This window comes from Protopterus annectens, chromosome 1.part1 (assembly GCF_019279795.1).
Source record: "Protopterus annectens isolate FY-2018-M chromosome 1.part1, PAN1.0, whole genome shotgun sequence".
Lineage (NCBI taxonomy): Eukaryota > Metazoa > Chordata > Ceratodontiformes > Protopteridae > Protopterus > Protopterus annectens.
Window position 1 is genome coordinate 187,123,531 of NC_056726.1, and position 25,571 is coordinate 187,149,101.

General features: G+C 43.4%; 1 protein-coding gene across 1 annotated transcript in view; it reads left to right on the top strand.

Moving 5' to 3' along the window:
* TTK (TTK protein kinase) overlaps positions 1 to 25,571 on the top strand; it is a gene marked incomplete at its 5' end in the record, with an annotated part of 1,887,454 nt that overhangs the window by 939,263 nt on the left and 922,620 nt on the right. Inside the window, 1 exon segment of the mRNA XM_044074056.1 lies at positions 7,605 to 7,694. Coding sequence (XP_043929991.1) covers positions 7,605 to 7,694 — 90 coding nt within the window.

A 25,571-nucleotide genomic window follows, 5' to 3' on the forward strand; every position in this document is an offset into this window, starting at 1 on the left:
CCCCTGATGCCCACTTCTACAGATTTTCAGGCCTCTGCTGAGACCCACTTGGGGTCCGGTATGCAGCAAGATGCTTCTTCGACTATGGAACCTGCGGATGTCTCTACCTTGGATGGGTCCGGAGCCACAGTGCAGGCACCGGCTTCTGAGGGTGTATTCAGGCCTACGGATTTTCATATTAAACCGCCGACTTTGTTTCAAGCTAAAAATACCGAATTCCTTAGGCCTAAAGCTCGCACTATGCCTAGAAAACTGACGACCAAAGCGCATTCTCAGACCCACATGCCTCAAAAACAAATTATTAGAATAGCTGAAGACCTTATTACCTTAATTATGGGAAACCAGCCCCCCCCCCCCAAGAGACCTAGAACTGATTGTCTTCTGATTCTTCTGATCAGGCATCTGATATCTCTATTCCTTCTGACTACCATGATTTACCCTTATCTACTTATGAGGATTCTAATGCAGAGGATTCCATTCCCTTTGCTTCCCCTCCAGACAATTTTTCTTTTGGTGAATCCTTGCATACCCTTAGGGAACATTTCCGCTGGGAAAGCCAGGACTATTCCCAGTCCAAAAAGAGACTTAGGGAATTTTTAAACCTGCCTCAGCACAGGCCTCTAGCTATCCCTCCTGTTCTGGAGATTGTAGATGATGTTTTCCTGGAATCCAGCCTTACCCCAGACACTTTGCCTCCAGTTCCCAGGAAACCTAACAGGTAATATAGAGTACCTGTCTCTCTAAAATTCCTCTCCAAGAATCCTACTGTGGATCCAGAGACCATTTCTCAAGGATCTAAAAGCATTAAGGCTACTACTGCCAAGAATCCTACCCCTTCTGACAGGGATTCTAGGGCTTTAGACAGATGGGGTAAGAAGGTATATACCTCTGCTACTTTGGCCATTAGGGCTTTAAATTGCCAGTTAAAGTATCAGCAACATATTATGGGACTAAAACAGAAAATTATGTTGATTCTTGACTGTGCTGAACACACAGATTTACAAGAGTTGATGCATTCTGCTGACCAAGTTGGTAAACATACTGTTTTGATGCTTTAGAAGCATCTTTCAGGGCTGCTGTCACTGGGTCTGTACTTAGAAGGCATACTTGGCTTAAGGAACAAAACTTGCCAGATCATGTTAAAGCTAAATTACTGGATGCACCCTTAAACCAAGACTGCCTTTTTGGCAACAAAGCGGAAAAAGTCCTCAAAAGAATGGAGGAAAAAGCTAAATCTATGCAAACCATTAAAGATTTTTTTTACAAGTACAGCCACCTAGATTCAGTAGGCACTGGCCATCAAAGAACTGGTCCTTTCCAGTCCCTTCCAGGCCTTCTTAGTCCAAACCCAGGAGCAACAAACCACCAAGACATCAGGTCTCAGGCTATTAACAGATCTAAGCAGTGGGGGGCTCCCACTTCCAAAGCAGGGAGTAGTAAGCCACCACCTTATGGAAAAATTTCACAATGACTTATCCTTAACTCTTCCAAGCCTTGCTCAACCTAGATTAGATTAGTACTAAGCTAACTGCCCTTGAGAGCCATTTAAAGCTTGGCCAATTATCCCTTGTGAGACTCGAACCCTGCACTTTGTGTTTATAAGGCAAACACCTTAACCATTAGCCCACCCTCCCAACCCTTCTTGCACCTTTAGGAGGAAAGCTCGCCCTACATGCAAAAAACTGGGAATTCATTACCCAAGACAAATGGGTTTTAAACATGGTTTCCCTAGGATACAGATTCCACTTCCATTCTCTCCCATCCCCAAGTGGATAGCCAGACCTCCCCCCAAACCAGTGGGCAGAGGCCCAAAAACAAGTTCTCTCTCTCTCCTCAGCATCAAGGCTATTCAACCTGTCCCAGAACAAAGGGGACAAGGTTTCTATTCAGGACTGTTCCTGGTTCCCAGAAAAGAAAACTCCTGGCGTCCTATCCTGGACCTGACTATCCTCAACACCTTTCTGGTGGTTCCAAAATTCAAAATGCTAACTCTTCAACAGCTTCTTCCTATGGTAGTCAAGGATGCCTGGCTGGCAGCTCTAGACTTAAAAGAAGCTTATCTACACATCCCAGTAAGGGAATCTTGCAGGAAATACCTACGGTTTAGGGCAGGCTTCAGGCTCCATGCACTATCAGTTTTCTGCACTTCCCTTTGCCTGATCTACTGCTCCCAGGCTATTCACAAAGTGCCTAGCTCCAGCCATTGCATTTTGCAGGCAGAGAAATATTCAGATTCACCCATATTTGGACGATTGCTAGATTCAGGCAGAGAGTCAGGACTTGCTATTACAGCACCTGGCATTTGTAAAGAGACTTCTAACTTCACTGGGGTACACTATCAATGAGAAGGAATCACACCTGATACCCTGCCAACAGTTTGTATTCCTGGGAGCAAGCTTGAAAACTTCCCAGATGGCATTCCTCACTCCAGAGAAACAAGTTTGATAACCTACTTCAACCTACTGGCCACAAAAACCCAGCTATTTGCAAGGAAAATCCTGCAAGCCCTGGGGTTCATGGTCTTTTGCATTCTGTTAATTCCATATTCAAGCCTGCATATGATGAAACGTCAATGGCATCTAAAAAGTCTATGGTGTCAGCATTCTCAGAACCTGAAAACAGTGATTCCGATCATCCCATGCCTAAGGGCAGAGTTCCTTTGGTGGGCAGAGGCCTGCAACTACAGCAAGGGGACTCCCTTTCACTCTACCCCCTGTCGCCCAAACCCTAACAGCAGATGCTTCAGACTATGCATGGGGAGGCTCACATGGCAGGCAGTGCATTCAGGGCAAATGGAACCCAATACAGATGCACCTACATATCAATCAGAAAGAAATGTTAGCTCTACAGAATACTCTGACAGCCTTCAAAAACCTTATTCTTCCAGGATATCTATTGGTAAAGACAGACAACACCACAGTTATGTGGTGCATAAACAAGCAGGGGGGGGCCCATTCCTACCCACTCTGTACACTAGCCATGGCTCTCTGAAACCCAGCCTTGAGCAACCAAGTGAACCTACAAGCTGAATTCCTGCCAAGCAAACTAAATTCACTGGCAGACGACTTGAGCAGAAATCTCATGGACCCACATGAATGGAAACTGGAACCCAAAATATTCAAGCTCTTTAGGAACAAATGGGGGACTCCAGAGGTAGACTTGTTTCCTTCCCCTCACAACCACCAATTGAAAGTACTGCACCAGAACTCCCCACTGTCAAGCTTGGAAAGTGAATGCCCTGTCCTTTACCTGGGAAGGCCTCTCAGTTTATGCCTTCCCCCCTCTGCCTCTCCTCTCGAAGGTCCTGCTAAAGATCAAACAGAACAAGCCAAGGACAATTCTGATTGCACCGGACTGTTCATGGCAGCACTGGTACCCCCTTTTGTGCAGTCTGACAATGCTACAACCATGGCACATGCCTCAGACTCCTTCCCTGCTGTCCCAGCAGGCAGGCCATATTCTGCACCCTCAGCTTCAAACCCTGAACCTTGCAGCCTGGCTAATCCCCTGAGCTCACCTTTAGCAACCCTTAGTAAGCAGGTGCTGGATGTCATTCTTGAGGCAAGGAGGCCTAGTACTAGAAAATCCTATTCAGAAAAGTGGAAAAGATACTGTTCCTGGAGCCAGGCTCAAGGGATGGGCACAACTGTGCCCAGCTTCCCACATATTCTAGATTATTTAACAGAAATGCTCCACAAGGGCCTATCTTTCTCGTCAGTTAAAATTCATGCCACAGCCATATCAGCACATTATAATACTGAGCCACCCCTCTTCTCTCATCCACTGCTAAAACAATTCCTTAGAGGGGCCAAATATTTAAGACCCCCCCCCCAGGAGAGCTCCCACTCCAGCCTGGGACCTAAACTTTGTGTTGGAGAAAATTACCCCCCCCCCCTTTGAACCAGCTGCTACAGCAGAGTTGACATTTCTTTCTTGGAAAACAGCTTTACTTCTAGCCATCACTTTTGCAAGAAGAGTGTCTGAACTGAAGTCCCGTATGGAGGTGGAACGCTTCATTATCTTCCATGCGGACAGGGTTTCCCTTAGGACTAATCCATCACTTATGCCCAAGGTGGTATCTAATGTGGCTCTGAACCAGTCCATTCATTTGCCTACTTTTTTCCCTAATCCCCAGAATAAAGGGAAAGGATATTACATTCCCTGGACATACACAGACGGCTTAGATTCTATCTGGACAGGACTAAGCCTCTCAGAAAATCTGACCAGCTGCTAGTCAGCTTTGGTGCAGGGGCTGAGGGGAAAGCCATTTCAAAGCAAACCATTTCCAAATGGATAACACATTGCATCCATTTCTGCTACAAGCACCATGAAAAACCCTACCCCACGGGGGATAAGAGCACATTCCACCAGGGCTGCATCTACCTCTGCTGCTTTTCTCAGAGGAGTCCCTACCATGGACATCCTGGAAGCTGCAACCTGGAGCTCTGTACATACTTTCACCAAGCATTATCACTTACCTATCTTTTCTAAATCCAGAGCTGGATTTGCCACAGCAGTCTTACAGGGCCTCTTTGCTAGCCTTAATGCTCCTTAACTTCCTCCACCCTTCCTTAGCTTTGGGAATCAACCCAAAGGTGATGACTGCAACAATGAAACATGAAAAACATAGTATAGTTGTGTACACTTACCATAAATGTAGATGTTCAAGTGTATTCACTGTTGCAGTCCTGGTTACCCTCCCTCCAGCCCCATGACTTCTCTTTACTTTTATCTATCTTTTTTGTTTGGCATACTTGATATGTGTAATTGCTTTTTTGCTGGGGGTGTTCCATACCATGTAATTGCTTCCTATTGTGGGGACACCTGGCATCTGGGGCAAGAAAAACTGATATAGCGTCGGCTGCATGTTTTATACCCCTGACGACATGGTAGAAACGACAGCATCCGACACAAATCCCAAGACTATGGTATTCAGGCCAGCTGAGGGCTACCTGCATGCAGATAAACCAAATGTGATGACTGCAACAGTGAAGACACTCGAACATCTACATTTATGGTAAGTGTACACAACTGTACTTTATGAATACTGCAACATGGAAGAGAAGGACATCTATGGTTTGGTAAGATTTGTACAACTATTCTTGCCATTTTTGTCCAGTGTAGAAGACCTTGTATGTTCAAGCCAAGTGACACTGCTATCAGGAGATTCAGGTAAGTGCTTTATTGGAGAACTTTCTTTATCTTAGTAATATTTTTATGTTGGCTGTTTAATGTTTACAAATAAAGTAATTACAATGTGGGAAGCCAATCCCCCAAGAAGAATACCACTCCTATTCCCTGCTCTGTTTAGGGCCTCAGCATGATTATTTATTTATTATTTATTTTATTTTTTTTTGATTGGAATGTCCGGTCCGGGTTCCACAGATCCTCTTTTTTTGAGCGGAGGGAGAGGGGAGAAAGATGCATGCATGTCTTTGGATGGGGGGGGAGGAAACCCCGGAGGAAACCCGCGAGCACACAGGAGGAGAAACTCCATACAACAGGAAGGCAACACCCCAGCCGAGAATCGAACCAGAGAACCTCTTGCTGTGAGGCGACAACGTTAACCGCTGCACCACTGTGTGGTGATGATCTGCCAAACTGTCCTTTTTGTACTAAATTTAACAGCAAAACCATTAAATGCACGGTCAAATACTTCCAGCTACATTTAGAATCACGTAAGTTTCAGAAGCTATTATGTCCACTGGCTTCCAGGTTATCATCCCAAAAATCACCCAAAGGAAAAAACTGTGAGAAGGGCAAAGAAATGATGGTTGACTCCAATCTATAACCAAATGGAATAGGTTATTTTGAGTACAGAAAGGGAAACTGGCTAGGCTTAAAATGGTCTGCAAAGGCAGCTAGCCTAGTATTTACCTTTGAACCTGTAATGAGATATCTGTTTCAGATTCTCCAGCTCATCCAGAGATCAATGACTCGGGCGAGGTGCTTTTGGTAGCACCTTGGTCTGACATCTGTGAGGCCCAAGTCCACTGGTGCTTCCTTTAATTGTGAGTGTAGAGAGTTTTCCGAAGGACAAGCAAGCTATCTATAGAAAGCGCTTGATTCTTCCTGTCCCTGTAACCCTCATGATACTGCCAGTTCACCAAATCTTGGACATTGTCTTTGCAACCCATTAACCCCCTCCATTGTGCTTGAAATCCACATGCTCCTCTGGAAGAGTGTAGTGTTGGATCCATCTGTGATATGTCTGGAATCCACCAAGGGAAAATCTCTTTCTATAATTTCATAAGGGATTCTTGGCTGCAAGAATTGCAGTTCAGCCACCCTAGTCATGAGAATTTTGAACTGCTAGCTCCATATTCTGAAATACATTGAGTCAGTCCAGGAACAAATAAAAGCTAAGGCAGAGGGGGGATACAAGATAAGAACCTCAGTAGGAATGTCCAAGAGTTCTACATTGTAGGCCTTCAGGTGTTCAGCCATTCACTTAAATATAGCTGTGATGCACTGGCTGCTGCTAAGTTTGTCATAAGGAGACATGCCTGGCTGTTGAGGGCACAGCCTCTGTCAGACCAAGTTAAAGCTGAGCTCCTTAATGACCCACTATACAAAAAATTTCTCTATGGGCCCCAGGCTGCGAAGGTGTTTGAGAGACTGTGTAAGAAGCGGGAAACAGAAAAGGAGCTTTTTCTTTCCCTACCCCCAGAAAGAACAGAAACTATCCCATCAAACCTTGGCCCTCTTCCCCAAAGCAATAAAAAGCTAAAAAGTGAGAAGACCTAGGTATCAAAGGAAGTGTTGGTGACCAACATCACAGACCTGGGGAGGGTGGTGGCTAAAGACCCAACCTCCCAGAGAGCAGCTGTGGATGTGCTCGGCACTTTCCCTACAGAAAAAAGTCCCACCCCTTCTCCACCTCCCTCATACCTTCCTGTGTGGGAGGGTCGCTTCCATCTTCAGACATTGGGAGCAAATCACCCGGGATAAATGGGTGCTGCAGATAATTAGAAAGTACTACTTTCTACAGTTTTGGAAAATCCTACCCTTCCTAGGCATTCCTGCCCCTCAAAAGCAATAAAGGGGAATTGATTCTTTCTATCTTAGAAGATCTGCTTCATCAGAGCTCTGTTCAACCAGTCCCTCCATCTGAAGCAAGTGTATGATTTACTCAGGCCTTTTGCTGGTTCCCAGAAAAAGAAGCAAGTGTATGATTTACTCAGGCCTTTTGCTGGTTCCCAGAAAAGAAGGAATGCGTGGAGACCCATACTGAACCTTTCAAAATACAACAAATTCCTGGTAATGCCAAAATTTAGAATGTTAACCCTTCAAAAACTCTTTCATGTCATCTTCCCAGGGGCTAGAATGGTGACTCTAGATTTGAAGGACACTTGTCTTGCACGTTCCTACCCTTCTGGAAAACAAGAGATACATGCAGGTTCACGCAGGTGGATCATACTTCAAATTTGGTTTCTCTACTGCACTCTGGCACCAGACATTGCCTTTTGTAGAACCTAAGGGGTCAATATTTTCCAATACTTAAGACAATTTCTTAATCTAGGTAACATGATTTTCTGTAATACTGATTTTTTTTTTTCCTTTTTTGTCTGCACGTTTTTTGTAAATGTATTTTTTCCTCGTAGGTAACTTCTCGAACCTCAAATGACAAAATCGTAGTTAAAGGAAAGGTGTATACTATTTTGAAACAAATAGGAGTTGGAGGATCTAGCAAGGTGAGGTGGTTTAACCTTGCATTTTTCATTTAATAAGTGTTGAAGTTCAAATTTATAGATTTTTCTTAAATACTTTAACCAATGTTGTTCAAAATACTTTTAGTTGTATCTTATCTGTGTTTTACAGCAACACTTCTGAAGTTCACCTGTCTTGCTTGTTTGTGGACAAGTCATCTGACATGTATTTTCCATGGGTAATAATTAGATGCTGCCAGCAGTTCTAATAGACTACAGACATGTATGCAGGCAGAATTCAGCCACACACTGCTTACACAGCCAGAAGCTGCAGTCACTGACGAAAGCAATGACCGTTTTTCTTGCTGTGACACAATTTATTTATTTTTTTTATTCCAGTACATATAGAAATCAACTTGCGAAAGTGATAGGCAGGTACATATTCTAGTCATAAATTATACTAGAACAGGAAGAGCTGATGGTCGTCTTAATATCCATTGTTGAAGTACTGTTTTTTTTTTTTAATTCCTGCCTGCAGTAACCCGGTGACCTGCCTGACTTCCAGAGCTCTTCACCTTAACCCCATCTTGGTCCAGTGGATTCTCTCAGACTTAAATTTCTGCATGTTCCTGCTATATGCAGGAATATTGACAGTCACCTTGTTGCAATTCACTGAACAGGGTAAGCTTTGGTTGTGTCATCAATCCATCGATATAGCATGATTCCTCACTTCTAGAGAAGTGTCACTACTACATGCATTTTCATAGGTTAATTTTTATTAGCATCTTATGTGGCTAGATATCTGTTTCGAAGAAAGCTAATAACTTTTAGGTTTAGACAGCAAATTCCTCAGGATTTCTGCAGGTTCTATCTTTCTCTCTTTTTTTTTTTTTTTTTTTTTTTTTTTACCTTTGTGTGGAGAGCAACATCCTCATTGTGCATCCGCTAGTCAGAGGACTTTAAAGCACAAGGTAGAGTTTCTTCATAAGTCTGTATCTTACTTGCATCTTGCTACCAACTCTTCCCCTGACTTCCTGTATAAGAAAAAGTAGTAGTAAAAGTGCCTAAGGTAGAAGAAAAGGCAAGGGGATGGTGAGACGGTCAGTCCTTTTTAGACTCAAATATGCTGATATCAGAGAAGTGACTTCATGGTCCCCATTCCTGGCATCTCTTACTGTAGAAGCCTTTGCACAACAGCTATGGAGACCGCCGTATTGTCAGCTCAGACCTCATCCTCTCAAGTTGAAACCTCTTTGCGGTTTGGTTCTGAGGCCTCTTTGCAGCCCTTGGATTCCAACACTATATTGTTTGTGAAGAGAAGAATGTCTACCCCACACTGTTTGCAAGGAAGATGAAAGAAATCAGATTAAGTTCAGTAGTAACAACCCATGCTCAAAGGCTTTTAAAGTGAACCATGTTTCCAAACCTAGCTCTAAGGCACCTCAGCTAAGATGATAGTCACCTAGCTTCCTTTATCCTGGATTTAGCCGACATTCCTCGTTCCCACTTCCAGACACCAAGTTGTTCTAGGAATTTTTTTGAAGCCCAGATAGAAAACTGCTGATGAAGCTTCACTGTCAGGGGTGCCCTCGCTCAGAAGGAAAAATAAGCCGCCTCCTCAAAGGAGTTCAAATATTGTGGCTCAGAATCAGGCAAACTGGCTTGTGTGAAACATTTATCTCCCCCCTCTCTTACCTGCAGTTGGATACTGAAGACAATTCATTCTCTACCTCCTCATCATCATTATCCACCTCCTTTTTTTCCCATTTTCTACATGGGGTTGGGGTATTGTGTTAACTGTTACCATCTCTCTTGAAAGTGCCACACTTCTGCCTTCGACACTCATGCCTGACTGTCGCAGATCTTCTTTCACACAATCCTTCCACCTCTTTGCTGAACGTACTCGTTTCCTCTTACCTTCTTCCTCTCTGTCCCAAATCATCTTCACCAGATTATCTTCTGCTTTTCTGAATGTTTCCAAACCACCATAATCTATTCCATTCGATCTTTTTTGCAATTGGAGCTATTTGTCATCTACTCGTATGTCCTCATTTCTTCGTTTGTCCCACAGTGTGCATCCTACTTCTTAGGCACTTCATTTCCATCACCTCTAGCTTCTTCATCTGGTCTGCTTTACTGCCCAGGTTTCTGTACCATACAGTAGTACTGGTCACACCACTGTCATGTACACCTTACTTTCAGCTTCTTTGGCATTCTTCTGTCATAGTGTACATCTGAGACTCTATGCCAATTGTCTGCAGGCCCTCTGATTCTAGCTTTGACCTCTTCATTCAGAATTCCCTTCACAGATAATTGAAGCTGTTTACCTGTTCCACTATCTTCCTTCTATCTCAGTTCTCACCATCTTCTGATTTCCCAAGTTTGCTGCCAGTTACTACCGTCTTTTCTGTGCTTAGTTTCATCCCATGTGCCTTCAGTTTTGCATTCCATTCCCTTATCCTTTGCTGAAGTTCTTACTCAGAGTCCACCTGTAATGCCACATTGTCTGCATACAGCAACTTTGTTGAGCTGTCCCCCTCCAGCCTGTTTGCTAACGTAGTCTATTACCAGTATGAGCAGCAGTCGGCTCAGAGCTGAACCCTGGTGTGCACCCACTCCCACTAGGAACCCCTCTGTGAGGCCAAACACTGTTCGTAATTCCATCATTGGGTCCTTGTACATAGCCTGCACTAATTCTATCAATGTTTCAGAGACTTCAAACCACCACAGTACTGCCCAGATCAGCTTTTTTGAGACCTTGGCATATGCTTTCTCCAAGTGTAAGAATGCCCAGGTGGACTCTTTCCTCATCTCTAAATTCTTCTCAACTATTTGTCTCAGATCTGTTTGTCTGACTTTATTCTGTTCCTCACTCCCCCAAAAGATGTTTTATTTGAGGATACCCTTCATAGAGTGAAGGAGACCATTGAAAATGCTCTCAGTCCCTGATTAGATATAGGAATTTTCTGTACCTGCCTGATCCTTAAATCACTGGACATTCCTTTAGTTATGGATGATGCCATTAATTGTGCTAGTTTAGAGCCAAATTCTGGCTCGTCTTTTGTTTTGTAAAGCCTGATAATTTTTTTGTTAAAGTTAACTTTATTTAAGAACAACAGGATATAACCGTGGTCTAGAACAAATAAAACAGTACAAATACACACACACTAAATTCAGTCAAAACAGACATAGTAAACACATTTATAAAACAACATTAATACCATGTTGATGTTCGAATAGTTAAATGCAATTAGATGAGAACTGTCCTTGTAATAGAACTAAAGTGTGTGTTCATAAATTGTCAAATATTTTCCAGTGTCTGCTAGTACAAATCTTCAGAACCTAAAAATTATACCTGAGAATTTAACAGACATTCTTGGTTTGTGGGGGAAAGGTTGGATTCAGAAGACTTTTAAAATAGAGTATACATGAGGGTTAAGATGTTCTTTGTGTTTCACTGTTGCAGTCATTACATTTGGGTTATCTGCCTGCAGGTAGCCTTCAGCCGGCCTGATTATCAAAGTCTTGGGTCCTGTGTCGAATGTTGTCTCTTCTTACATGACGTCAGGTAGTCAGGGGTATAAAGCATGCAGGCGACGCCATTACATCAGTCTTTCTTGCCATGCGGATCCAAAGCAGAAGCAGTTCATGAGTTCTGATCGGCTGACTCCTGAAATTTTCGTTTCAGAACCGAAGTCTTCAAAAAAAAGCTAAGTACTCTGGTGGGATCCTTTTTCATGCTCTAAACCGATGTCAGTAAAGGTTAACAATTGTATTACCCGTGGAAAGCAAATACCTCATAAAGATTTTAATTCGCACTGCATTCCTTGCCTAGGCCCAGACCATGACGTCCCTCGCTGTCGGTTTTGTGCCTTATTCATTCCTTGAACTATTCGTCATCTGTCCATTTTTGCAGCAAACGTTTTCGGTACTCTGTTTAACTCATTACAGCTGAGTATCGTCTCCAGGCATTTCTGCAGTTACCTCCTACTGCGCTTCTAGGCGTCAAATATTGCCTGTTCATATTTGCATTAATATTTCCAAAACCATGTTGCATACAAGGTATCAGAATATTTTATCTTGAAGCATGCATGATGGCAAACACAATTGTATTGATATATGACCTCTATCAATTAGTATTTGGTAGAACTGTAAGATAACTTCATTTTTTCAAGGCTGAAGCCACACCCACTGGGAGTTACAGGTGCACACTTAAAAGAACTCTACTGGAGGGAATGAGTTAATTATCCAGAAATGGCTTTGGTAAGCCATCCGACTACCAACATTCTGAAAAAAATGTAAAGATAGACAGAGACAGACCGCATAGGTCCATAGCTGCTGGCAATGCTTCTGTTAAGCTAGTCGCCAGGTCGCCGGTACTTCAGATTCGCAGGCCTCTACTGAGACCCATTCGGAGTCCGGTATGCCGCAAGATGCTTCTTCGACTATGGAACCTGTGCATGTCCCTACCTTGGATGGGTCCGTAGCCACTGTGCAGGCACCGGCTTCTGAGAGTGTATTCAGGCCTATGGACTTGCATTTCAAACAGACGCCATCTTCTTCTAGGCCTAAAACTCGACCCACGCCTAGAAAACAGACATCCAAACCGCATGGTCAGGCCCATATGCCTAAAAAACAAATTAGAAGAATGCTGAAGACCTTATTACTCTATTTAGGGGAAGCCAGCCTTCTCCCTCTAAGAGACCTAGAACTGATTTTCTTTGAGTCTTCTGATCAGGATTCTGAAATTTCTGTTTCTTCTGATGACCAGGATTTGCCCTTGTCTACCTATGACTGTTCTGATGCAGAGGGACTCCATACCGTCTGCTTCCCCTCCAAAAGATTTCTCTTTTGGTGAAATTTTGCACACTCTTAGGGAGCATTTCCGCTGGGAAAGCCAGGATTACTCTGACTCCAAAAAGAGGCTTAGGGAATTCTTACTCCTACCTCAACACAGGCCTTTAGCTATCCCTCCTGTACTGGACATTGTAGATGATGCCTTCTTGGAATCTAGCCAGGCCCCAGACACTTTACCTCTGGCTCCCAGGAAACCTGCCAAGTATTATAGAGTGCCTGACTCTCTCAAGTTTTTATTTATTTAATTTACATTTGTTGACCGGGCTAGTCTAACTGGATATATGTCCATTTTCAGTAGAGGCCCATGGAGAAAAGCTCCAAGCATAAGCAGTGACAAAGATTACAATATACAGTAATAGTCAAAATAAACTACAGGACATTGATTTTAGTGTTAACCTATATAACTTATGTCAACCTCAATGTAGCAAATACTGAGAGCAATAATTTGAGAGAGAGCAATCAAAAAAAGAAAAAAAAAATATTGAGTTGTAAAAATTTCTTATATATATATATATATATATATATATATATATATATATATATATATATATATTTTTTTTTTTTGTTTTGTTTTACAGGTATGTGACCTAGAACACTGGAATATAGAGGTGTAAGGGGAGCAAAAAGGGGAAAGAGATAACAGTCAGGGTTAGAGCAGGGACAAAGCCAGTGAGTTTTAAGATATTCTTTAAGATGCTTTTTAAAGAGATGAGTGGAAGCAAGAAATGAAAGTTCACTAGGAAGCTGGTTCCAGCTTTTTCCTACTGTATTGGCGAAAAGTGAGTCCCCAGGTTTGTTGTTAGATTTAATAGTGGAGACTAGAATTTTGTTAGCTGAGCGTAGAGTTGCAAGATTTTTGTAGGGAATAATCAGATTAGTAAGGATTGTGGTATTATTAGGGTAATTAAGTATTTTTTTGGTGATAACAAGTTGTTGACAAAGTAGTAGGTTCTGCAGTTCTAACCATCCCAGTTGTTTGAGGTTGTGACAGTGGTGAGTTCTGAAAGGGGTGCCAGTGGCAAATCTGGCTATGTTATTATAACTAGTAGAAAGTTTGGTGAGGTTGTTTCTAGATAGGTTGGTATATATCTCAGAAGCATAGAAAAGGGTAGAGATCAGGTGAGTCTGGGCAATAGTGATTCTGGCTGGAGGGGTAAAGAAGGGTTTGCTTCTGTAAAGGGTGCCTAGTTTTTTGTTGACAGACTTTATTGTAGCATTAATATGGTCATCATAGCTAAGGTTATCAATTCTTACTCCCAGTAGACTGGTTGTAGTGTCAGGGGATATGTTAGTTCCATTGTTAGAGGTTACTGTGAAGTCTGGATAAGGTGACTTATGAGTAGGAGCAAAGAGCAATAATTTCCTTTTTTGGGGGTTTAAAAGGAGACAGTGTTGCATGAACCAATTTTCAACACTGTTAAATACTGTTTGAGTGAGGGACTGGAGACTTGGCTGAACAAAGTAAAGTTGAGTCATCTGCATATTGTATGCAGGTGGCTTGAGTAATTTTGGTATGTAGATCATTAATAAACAATGAAAAGAAAAGGGGTCCTAATATAGAGCCGTGTGGTACTCCAATGTTTAAAGGGAGGGAAGTAGAAATATTATTATCCCAAAGTACTGCTTGCTGTCCATTTTCAAGTTAGGATTTAAACCAATGTAGTGCTTGTGTGTCGAGTGATTGGGCTTTTAGTATGTAAATAAGCATGTTAGGGTTCACCATATCGAAGGCTTTTGAGAGGTCAATAAACAGTGCAGAGGAGAAAGTATTATTGTTACGATTTTTGTTTATGGAGTCAGGAAACGATAGCAGGGCAGTTCTTGTGCTATGGAATGGCCTAAAACCATGCTGGCAGTTGGCAAGTAAATTGTTATGGAGAAAGGTGGGCAAGTAGTTGTTTGTGTATACACTTTTCCATTATTTTAGCTATTGGAGAGAGTAAGGCGAGAGGCCGAAAGTTGGAGAGCTCGGTAGATGATCCACCTTTGTGTAAAGGGATGATGTGAGAAACTTTCCATATGGAAGGGATTTTGCTTTCTAAAATTGTTCTATTTATAAGGATGGAGATGGTATAGGCAATTTCTTTAGCTGCAGTTTGCAGGAATTCTGCTGGAAGACAGTCAGCAGAAGGTGAGTATGGTTTAAGTTTTTGAAGGAGGTTGCAAATGAGGGATGTGGGTACAGGTTGAATATGAAAGGTTGGAGTTAGAGTATTATTGGTATTTAATGGTGGAGTGGTGATGGGTGGTAAAGTATTAGCTAGGGTTAGAATGGCTTCTGTAAAATAGTTATGAAAGGCATCAGGTATCTGGTTAGAGTTATTATGGTTAAATCCTGAAGGGGCAGGAGATTTAGAGTGCCCTGGTTTAATAAGTTTGTTAATGCCTGTCCAGAATTTTTGTGGTTTTTGTTGGTGGGTTTGTTGAAGGTGAAGGTAATAGTCTTTTTGTCTCTGAGAATGTCTTTCTTGGTAGCGTTTCTTAATTGATTAAAGTAAAGGTGATCTGATGGACTTTTGGAGGCTCTCCATTTGGCCCAAATTTTATTTCTGAGGAGGATCTATTTGCCTAGTATGTTTTGTAAGCCAGGGGGCAATTTTGGTTCTTATTCGGGATGAGTGAATGGAGGAGTGGTAATCTAGGATTTGAAGGAATCTAGTATTAAAGTAGGTCACTGCTTCATCAAGTTGAAGATGAGACATAGGTGACCAGTCACATGCTTTTAGTTCGTTTTGGAAGCTGTCTGGATTAAAGAATTTTTTGGAGCGGGAGGATTTAAAATTATTAGTATTAGGGCTGTGAATTTTTTGTTTAATGATATAGGTTAACATATGGTCACTGATATCGTCGGGAAGGGTTCCTAGTTTATAAGTATCAAGATGGCTGTTGAGAAGGATCCAGTCTAGGGTGGTTTCCTTGTTGCTTGGCTTATGGATTCTAGTAGGGGTGGTTATTATCTGTGATAAACTGTGTAGATTTATGTGATTAGTAGGATTAAGGGAACTACAGGTTGCCCAGTCTATATTAAAGTCTGCTAATACAGTGGTTTCCTGAGGTAGGTGGGTAGATAGGTGACTAAGTATGTTTTCAAGTGTATTAATATTATTTCCAGGAGGGAGATATGTGCAAATTAGATGGATAGATTTGGAGTTATTGATTTGTAGCTTGGCATTAAGGGTTTCTGCATTGGTATCTGAGGGTAGTGGCACATTGAAGGGTGACACTTGGGAGTTCAGATTTATACAAAATGGCTACTCGTCCACCCTTTTGAATTTTGCGATCATATCATATCGTAGGATATTATATCCAGGAGGGGTAATCTCCTGGTCCAGAGTAGAGGGTTTTAGCCATGTTTCTGTAATACAGAGAATGTCAAATGAGTGCACTTCTAATAGTGCATGTAGGTGGGCAATGTTATTGTTAATGCTGCGGGTGTTAAGGTGAGCTATCAGGAGGGTATTAGATGGTCTGTTAAGGGTAGTAATAGTAGGAAATGTTAGACTGTGAGGGTTATTGGGAGTATTAGTATTGGGGCCAGGGTTTGGATGAATATCACCATCTAATAGGGAGTGTTGTAGAGAATATTGTACAAACCTAAGGATTATGTAGTAATTGATTGGAGTTTTTTTGACAGGGAAGTAAGTAACATAGTTAGATCTATGATACTTTGGAAGTATGTAGATAAAGGTGGCAGTTGTGTTACTATATTTAAGTGAGTTTATGTGAGAAAGAGGTAGAGTTTGTTGGTAGGGGTGGTGTTGCTCAGAAAGAGAAGAATGTTCAAAGAAGGTTAGTGTGTATGGAATAGTTGGAGAAGCAAGAGTCGTAGTTAAGAGTAGTAGGTTTGTGAATAAAGATTTGTATGTTGGGTCCATTAGGATGTGTAAAAGAGGAGTTAGAATATGTTGGTGAAGGGATAGAGGTGGGTAGGAATAAACGTGGGAGAAGGAGAAAGTGTTATATGAGATGAGGTAGCTTGAGGGAAGAAGTGAATAATAAACCAAATAAAAGGTGGTTATAAGAGTGAAGCTGCAAACTATAGCAGTACAGGATAAGGCGTGGAAAGGTTAGGGAGTGGACCTAAAGGTAAATTGACTTAAGCATTTGTTGAGGTAGGGGCTGTGGTTAAGTGGAAGTAGTATGTGATAGGGTGATAGTGGGAGGGGGTGTGGCAATGGAAGTATAGAGCTAGGACCACTGGGGGTGGGTGGGAATTGGAGGTAGGGGAGCAGAGTAAGCCCGCAGGTCGAACGGAGTAGATTAGAGCAGCTATGTGAAAGATTTTCCAGAGACAATCAGAGGGGAGGAGATTCATGAGGCAGGGAAAGTGGTTACAGGTAAGTAGAATGTGGTGTAGCAGGGCAAAGTTAAGATAGGACAATAAGACAATAAGAACAATAAATAATTAAAAAAAACAGCTAGGAGGAGGGAAAAGAGATGCTAAGGGCAGTGAGATGACACAGGAGGTTTGGAAGCTAATCAAGGGGTGAAAAACTGATAAGGAAAGTAGAAAATGAGACTGATAAGGACATTTAGAAAGAGAAACTAGGTAAAGTAGGCGAAAAGCTTTTGCACAAGGCTGGATTACAGCACCCCCTAGTGGGCAGAGAGTAGAATACAGTGTCTGTAATAGAGATAGCAGTTAGAGGTGGCTCAGAAAGAGGGGTCAGGGAGGGGGAAAAGCAGATGGTGCTAGGACAGAGAGGAGTCTGGCTGCTGGCTTCCTGACTCCGTGGCTAAAATTTATACTAAGCTAGGTACATTGTACTTTGCAAAGAACAGCCTACGTTTAATAACCAGTGCAGTATGAAATATATCAGATCAACTATAATGTTTAGGACCAGGGTGGAACATACTTTCTTGATCTGTTTAAAACAGGGAATTATATGCCGCAACAGCAGAGATTAGTTGGCCAGTCGTTGGGATGGTTGAAGGTAGAAATTAAAGGGTCCTTAATGACCAGGCAGGTCCTTTTGTGCAGGATAGGAGGAAAAGAGCTAGGAGAAGTAGAAAGATAAGATATACATTAGGTGTGAAGGCTACAAAAAAATACTTGTGGTACTATTAAGGCAATTACAGTAAATACAGTGCAGACAGTGATTATACAATGTGTAAGGATTACAAAAAACAAAACAGTGCAAGAAACTTCTCTGTGTGGAAGATTTTCAGTCCATATATTTCTAGTTAATCACTGTATATTAATCAGATCAGACAATAGTAGTAGAAGTAGCGAAAGTAAACTCGTCAAGTCAAAAAGTAATAGAAAATATCTAATTCTACAGCATTGCTAAGTATTCGAAAGTAATCCAAGCAAGGCAGGCAGTCTGTTTCCAGTCGAACATCCTTTATTAAGTACATAGACAAGCGATCCAAGTAAAACAAAAATAGAGTAATAATTTCCTCACAAGCTTTATAAATATATATATATATATATATATATATATATATATATATATATATATATATATATATATACTTTTTATAAGGCATGGGAGTGGTTTGTTGTGCTGTAAAACAGTGTTATTGGTACACATGTTAAATTCACATCCCCTCCCCCATCAGCGTGACATTCGAGCTGGTCCTGCCCTACCTAGTAGCTGTCATAATAATATATAGCCCTAATGTACTTTAATGGTACATCTTATTTAACCAAATTATTAAGTAGATTATTATTACGTCTGTGATTTTATCCAAGGCAGTGTACTACATGGCTGGAAATATATCAACCTTAGTTCATTTTGCAATCAAAAAATATATATAAATATATATACATATACATTTTGCATGTAAAAATCAGTTTCTATTTTCATAACCTATTGTTAACAAAGATCGCTTTCGTCCTTCTAGACTTCTTCAGGTCGGTGTACAAGAACCATAAAAACCTATATAATTGTATAATTAGTTAGTATTGTTATTACCATCATTTTGAATAAAGTGGAAAAAAAGAGAACCAGAAAAAAATAAAAATAAGAAAAAATATATGTATGATGATGGAAACAAAATATACACTTAAATTTCAAATTATTTAAAATGGTATTTAAAACCAATTTGTAGAAAACAAAATAAAATACAATTAGTCATGTAAACAATGTGGCAATTTTCTAAGTTCCAGTGCACTTTTAATTGAACAGTAGTAGTTTAGTCCAGGCTTTCTAAGAGTTCGGCTTTAATTGCCACATGAGTTCATGTTTCTCCAGAATATTCGGGATGTCTCCTTCAAAATCACCCATGTCTATGCGATCCAGGATTTGAAACTTAAAACCTGTGTGTCTTTTATGAAGAGAAAGGTGTTTGGCTAGTGCATTATTTTTACATCCAGAGTTGATTTTTGACAGATGACATGAAATCCTTCGCTTGAGTTTATTTACAGTCTTGCCCAGATAGAATACATCACATTCATTGCACTGTAGCCTGTAAATTACTTTTTTACTGTTAGTCACCCCCTGCACTGGTTTCCTTGCTGTATAAATATACAATGTACAATTAGTTTCACATCTTTTAGTGCTTTTCTCACATGGTCTAGGCTTAAATTCAACAAAACTTCTAATATTCCTGGCCTTCCTATAAACAAATGATGGGGCTTCACCTAAGATGTTAATCAGAAAAGGGTTTCCTGTGACAATGTCCCAGTTTATAATATTTTTGATACTGTGATAATCCAAAGTGTATGTCAGGATGCAGCTATTTTTGCATTTGTTCTCTGTGGAATTAACATTTTTCTACTGGGGAGGTTGAGTGAAAAATGATGGTAATAACAATACTAACTAATTATACAATTATATAGGTTTTTATGGTTCTTGTACACAGACCTGAAGAAGTCTAGAAGGACGAAAGCATTCGTTGTTAACAATAGGTTATGAAAATAGAAACTGATTTTTACATGCAAAATGTATATGTATATATAATTATATATAATTTTTGATCGCAAAATGAACTAAGGATGTAATGGGATCCTATCTCGCCTACATTCATAACTGATGGGCTCGGAGCCGATCCCTCGGCTCCGACTCGGCCACTATATAGTAGAATGAAGTCTCTAATTGGCTGAGCTACCCCTTATCCCAGAATGCACCATGCCTGCTTCCCCAGATCTCGTTTGCCACTTTTCAAGCTAGACGTGGTCTCGACTTGGCTGGAGCTAAGTAGTTTTTTGGTTACTTTTTGGTCTTTTGACCTAGGGGTTTCTTCATAAATTTAACAAACAGCTGTTTTAACAGCTTTACGTGTGTGTAAACTTTTTTGGTGTGATTGGCATTTTTTTCTATTGACCGGGCAAGGCCCTTTTAAGTTAGAGGGCCCTTGCCCTTATTTGTGTGTGCTGAAATTGTCTTACTGTACATTCTCTTTTTTATCGGGTTAAGCCCGTTTAAGTTAGAGGGCTTCTGCCCGTTTTTTGTGTGCTGTATCTCGGGCCAGTCCCGTTTGAGTAAAAGGGCTCATGCCCTACTTAAGGTTGTTTTTTTCGTTGTGGTAAAACAGTGGTGTGACAGGATGTCGAAAGAGCAGAAGTCTGGTTTTAAAAAGTGCACTAAGTGTAACTACAAAATGTCCATTACCGATAGTCATGCTGTTTGTGTATATTGTTTAGGACCGAAATATTTACAGGAAACATGTAGTGTTTGTCATGCTTTTTCCTCTAGGGTCCTTCAAGAACGTAAAAATAAGTTGATAATTAAGGGCCTTATTAAGCCCTCCTTTGAGGAAGCTTTGGCTTCTCCTTCCTCTCCAGCTTCTAAAAAGAAAAGGTCGTCGGCTCCAACCAGTCCGTCGGAACCAACTTCCAAGAAGCATAGGCCGACCTCTTCTTCCTCTGCTCCAATGGCTTCGGAGCCTCGGGTGGAAGGGTCTGCCTCGATACCTCTTTCCTCAGCTCCATTGGTGTCGGAGCCGCAGGTTGGGGGATCGAGAGGCGAATCATCTGCTTCGGCTCCTTTGGTCTCGGAGCCGTTGGAGGTGTGCAGTTCAGACTCTCCCCCCTCGGCCCCGAAGTCTCCTTCGGCGCCGTTACTTATACATACGGTTCCGGATCAGGTGCCGATAGTGTTGGAGCAGTTTCGGAGCCGGTCCCCTGGTCTATCGGAGCCGAGAGAGAAGTCGTCTCGGCCCCCATCTATTTCCTCTAAATCCTCCAGGTTGTCTGACTCGGATTTGGACAGAGTTATCCAGAGGCTTTTCCAGTCCCCGGTTTTTGCAAAAATGGTCTCAGCTCCAGCCCACTCGGCTCCGGAGCCGGTCCCCACTTCGACACATCCGATTCCTCCTCCAACCTCCTCGGAACCGTTGGAGTCGGTGATGGTGGAGCGGAGCAGAGTCGTCCAGTCGGAACCGAGACTCCCTTGGAGCCTCTCTGTTCCGACCATCATTCCTACCCTGTCCTCTGCGTCAGGGTTCGGTACTGGGACTTCCTCGGTCGGGGCCGAGGGGAACACTTTGGAACTGGTAGCTTCGGTGCCTAGTCTCCTCCTCGGAGCGTCGGCCACAGGGATTCCTGGTACCGTCATGGTCTCTCAGCCGGTGTCCTCTGTAGAGTCTGGAGGTCCTGCTTTTGAGGCCATGAGGAGTGCGCTGGCCATGTCCTTGCCGGCTCAGCAACTCTCTACCTCACCGTCCCTAGACTTGGGAACTGGTGCTTCTGGTGTGCTTCATTCCCATGACAGCGGGGCCCCAAGGCCTGAGGATACCCCCTTAGGGGCTTCCCTTCTCCCGGGAGGTCCTTCTGATTCCGCTTCAGATGAACCTCCAAGGAAAAAATTGTGCAAGAGGAAGCACATTGACTCCCAGGATGAGTCTATCACATCAGATACTGACCTCGATGATGCGGAGGGGTCCCCAAAATCGTCCTTGGATGACATCTCATTCTCAGATATCCTCGAGATCCTGAGACAGAGAGGCGATTGGCAGTCCAAAACCCCTTCCGCAGAGGAGTCAGTCTTCCTCAAGGCTTTTGGGGCCCAGACCTCCGCCTCATGGGTGTCTCCACCCTTTGATGAATTGTTAGATTTAGTTTCTCGAAGGGTGTGGGAACACCCTGACTCTGTGGAACCAGTGCCCGCCAGGCCTAACAAGTTCCTCTCAGCCCCTCCTCAAAAGGAATTTTTGACTAAAGGAGTTGAAGTAGATGTGATGGTGGTGGCATCTGCCACTTAGCAGGACGTGGCAGAGGCTTCAACGTCTATTCACCCTCCTAATAAGGATTCCAGGAGCATGGATAGGAACGGGAAGCGTACCCTTTCTTCAGCGGCCTTTACCCTGCGATCGCTGAATTATCTTTGTCATTTTACCAGGCTCCAAAGGGACCTCCTCAAAGAGTTAGGTGAGTCTGTTACGGGTAATCTTCCTGAGGCGTTAGCCCAAACTGTTGGTGCCCAGATGACTACCCTATCTTCGATAGTCAACTTGTCCATGAGGCTCATCTCATATGCGGCCGAAGGGGCGAGTAGAGCAGCGGGAACAGGCGTGGCTCTTAGAAGGCACGCCTGGTTACGCTTGTGTCCCTTTGCGGAGGCCTTTAAGTCTTCCTTCACCGACACCCCCTTTGATGGGTTTTCCCTGTTTGGACCCAAGGTGAAGGACACACTGACTCGATGCAAGCAGGAGGGCAAGACCTTGACTGCCGTGGGGGCCCGTTTCTCCGCTCCCTCTAGACCTTACCCCAAGGCCCAGAGAGGAGGGAAAATGTGGTTCAAAAAATCTCAAAGGTCTTTCCCTACTCCACCGAGTGATCCCCCCTCTAGAGGCAGGGGGGTGGGATTCAGGAAGACGCCGCCCCAGAGGCGGCAGAGGCCCCCGTAACTCTGGAGACCGCGATTCCTTTCGTGGTCCATCCTACGCTCACCGTCCCTGAGACGTGGCCCGACTGTGCATCTCCAGAGCCAGTCAGGGTTCGCTTTGCGGAACACCCACAGGCTTGGGAATCTATCACCAAGGATCACTGGGTGCTCTGAACCATAAACCGGAGGCCATCTCATCCCTTTCATAAAGCCCCCTCTTCCTATCAGGAAGATCCCGGATGTGCCACCCAGTCAGCGGGATCAAGCAGCGGTCGAGGTCTCAAAGCTGCTAAGAAAAGGAGTCATCCAGCCTGTCCCCGCTGACCAGATCGGATCAGGAACTTACTCAAGACTGTTTTTGGTGCCAAAAAAGACAGGCTACTTGAGGCCCATTTTGGACCTCAAATCATTGAATCGCTTTGTAAAAAAATCCAAATTCCGAATGGTCACCCTTCAGTCCATTCTCCCGTTATTGGAGAAGGGTGTCTGGATGTGCTCCATAGATCTCAAGGACGCTTACTATCACATCCTGATAAGTCAAGAGTCCAGGAGTCACTTACACTTCCGCCTGGGAACCAGTCATTTCCAGTTCCGAGCACTGCCCTTTGGTCTCACCACAGCCCCCAGGGTGTTCACCAAGTGCCTGGCAGTAGTGACAGCTCACTTGAGAAGTCTAGGATTCCAAGTGTTTCCCTATCTAGACGTCTGGCTCCTTACTGCCACCACCAAGCATCTATTAGTTCGGGCGCTTATGACCACAGTCAGTTTGGGTCATTCACTAGGAATCACGTTCAATTGGGGAAAATCTGTGCTGCAGCTGTCTCAGCGTATTACCTTTATAGGTGCAGAGTTAGACACAAGAAGAATGCAGGCATTCTTGCCGGTAGAAAGGATTCAGGTAGTCGCAGGTTCAAACCTTGTTACCCAGATCACGAGTTCAGGCCAGACTAATTCTGCAGCTATTGGGCACGAATGCCTCGACTATTCTTCTAGTCCCCTTAGCCAGGCTGCACATGCGGGTGCTGCAATGGCTACTGTCGGTTCAATGGTCCTTTCAGGATCTCCCCTTGAACTGTTTGGTCCAGATTACGGAAAGTTGCTGTTGGGACCTACGTTGGTGGCTGCTTCGGTCCAACCTGGACCAGGGGTGACCCTTTGCCCTTCAGCCTCCCGTCGCCACGGTGACCACGGGCGCCTCCCAGATAGGGTGGGGGGGCATTATCTGGACAGGTCTGTCCAAGGTACGTGACAGGCTCACGAAAAGCACTTACATATCAATATCCTGGAAATGAGAGCGGTGCTACTGGTTGTTGCAAGCACTTCATCATGTTCTTCCCCGGGGTACTATAGCGATCCTATCTGACAACATGTCGGTAGTCTGGCACATAAACAAGCAAGGCGGAACCAGGTCCTACCCTCTTTGCCGAGAGGCCATGAGAGTGTGGCATTGGGCGATTTCTACCCAGCGTTTCCTAGTGACAACGCACATCCCGGGGAAATCCAATGTGATTGCAGACAGGCTGAGCAGGACTCTCCTGTTTCCCCACGAGTGGTCCCTCAACGACAGGGTGGCTGCAAACATTTTCGCCAAGTGGGGCCTCCCTTGTTGCAACTTGTTCGCCAACCCTCACAATGCGAAATGCAGGGAGTTCTTCACTCTGTCTCCCACTCAGGGGCAGTTTCCCAGGGACGCTCTAGCTCACAGTTGGCCCCCCGGTCTACTTTACGCCTTCCCTCCGGTTCCCCTCCTCCCGAAGGTGATTTATCTACAAAGTGACATGATTTTGATCGCTCCACACTGGCCTCGTCAGGTTTGATTCCCCTTCCTTCTGAGGTCTGCGGTGGAGGGCCCATGGTTTCTGGACCTGGTGCCCGACCTGTTAACTCATCAGTTGGGACAGTCTCATCCATCCCTCAGGTCCTTGAGGTTGGCCGCCTGGTTACTCCACTTCCAACCTTAGTCAGAGATAACTCACTCTACAGACGTCATCCACATTTTGTCCTCTTCTCACAAACCTTCCACTATTAAACTGTATTCCAGCAAGTGGAAGAGGTTTGCTATTTGGGCCCAGCAATGAGGTATAGATCCCCTTACCGCCCCAGTACCTCGGATTTTAGAATTCCTGGGTTCTTTGTTTTATTTGGGCTCTTCAGTTTCCACAATTAAAGTCCAACTGGCGGCTATCTCTAATTTTCATGTCTCCTTTGAGCCTTCCTTAATGGCAAACAGGCTTTGCAAATCTTTCCTTAAAGGAGCGTGGCTCCTTCTGCCCCCAATAGCCCATCCTGTGCCCCCTTGGGATCTGAATATGGCTTTAGCTTCTTTAACTGCCCATCCCTTTGAACCAGCAGCTACTTGTGATATAAAATTTATATCTTGGAAAACCGCCTTTTTGGTGGCAATAACCTCTGCCAAGCGGGTCTCAGAGCTTCAGGCTCTCTGTTCTAACCCCCCTTATTTGATTTTTCACAAAGACAGTGTGTCTCTCAAGTTAAATCCCTCTTTCATACCCAAGGTAGCATCCCCCTTATGCATTCAACAATCCTTGGAGCCCCCTGTGTTTTTTCCCAAATTCTCCAATAGCGCAGAATATATTTTCCATCAGTTGGATGTTCACAGACAACTGCGTTTTTATTTAAGTAGGACCAATCAGACACGAAAGTCAGATCAGCTGTTTGTGTCCTTTGCGGAAAATAGGTTGGGTTAACCGGTGCCTAAAACCACCATAGCCAAATGGATTAAAGATTGCATCTCCTTCATCTATTCACAGTCCGGCAAAGAGCTACCTTTCCCAGTCAAGGCTCATTCTACCAGGGCAATGGCTACTTCTGTAGCATTTCACTCCAAATTATCAATAGATGATATTTGTGCGGCTGCTACCTGGACTTCTCCGCACACCTTTATTTCTCATTACAGGATAGATGTGGCTTCTCGAGGTAGAGCTTCCTTTGGTTCCACAGTTCTCAGGAGTGTTTTCCAATGAGCCACCCGGGATTTAGGTGCTAGGGATGCTGTCCCATCAGTTATGAATGTAGGTGAGATAGGATCCCATTACATCTTTTAGTTATGTACTTACCATAACTTCGGATGTATGGGATCCATCTCGCCTACATTCATACGTACCCGCCCTCCTTCCCCCTTCCCATTGGACTTAGAGGAAATGTTGCTACTTACTGAGTTTTTCTCTTGAAGGACTTTAGTTTGTTACAGTTGTTGGTATGTTTCTGTGCCGGGATGTAGGTATATAAAAGCGAACAAACAAGATCTGGGGAAGCAGGCGTGGTGCATTCTGGG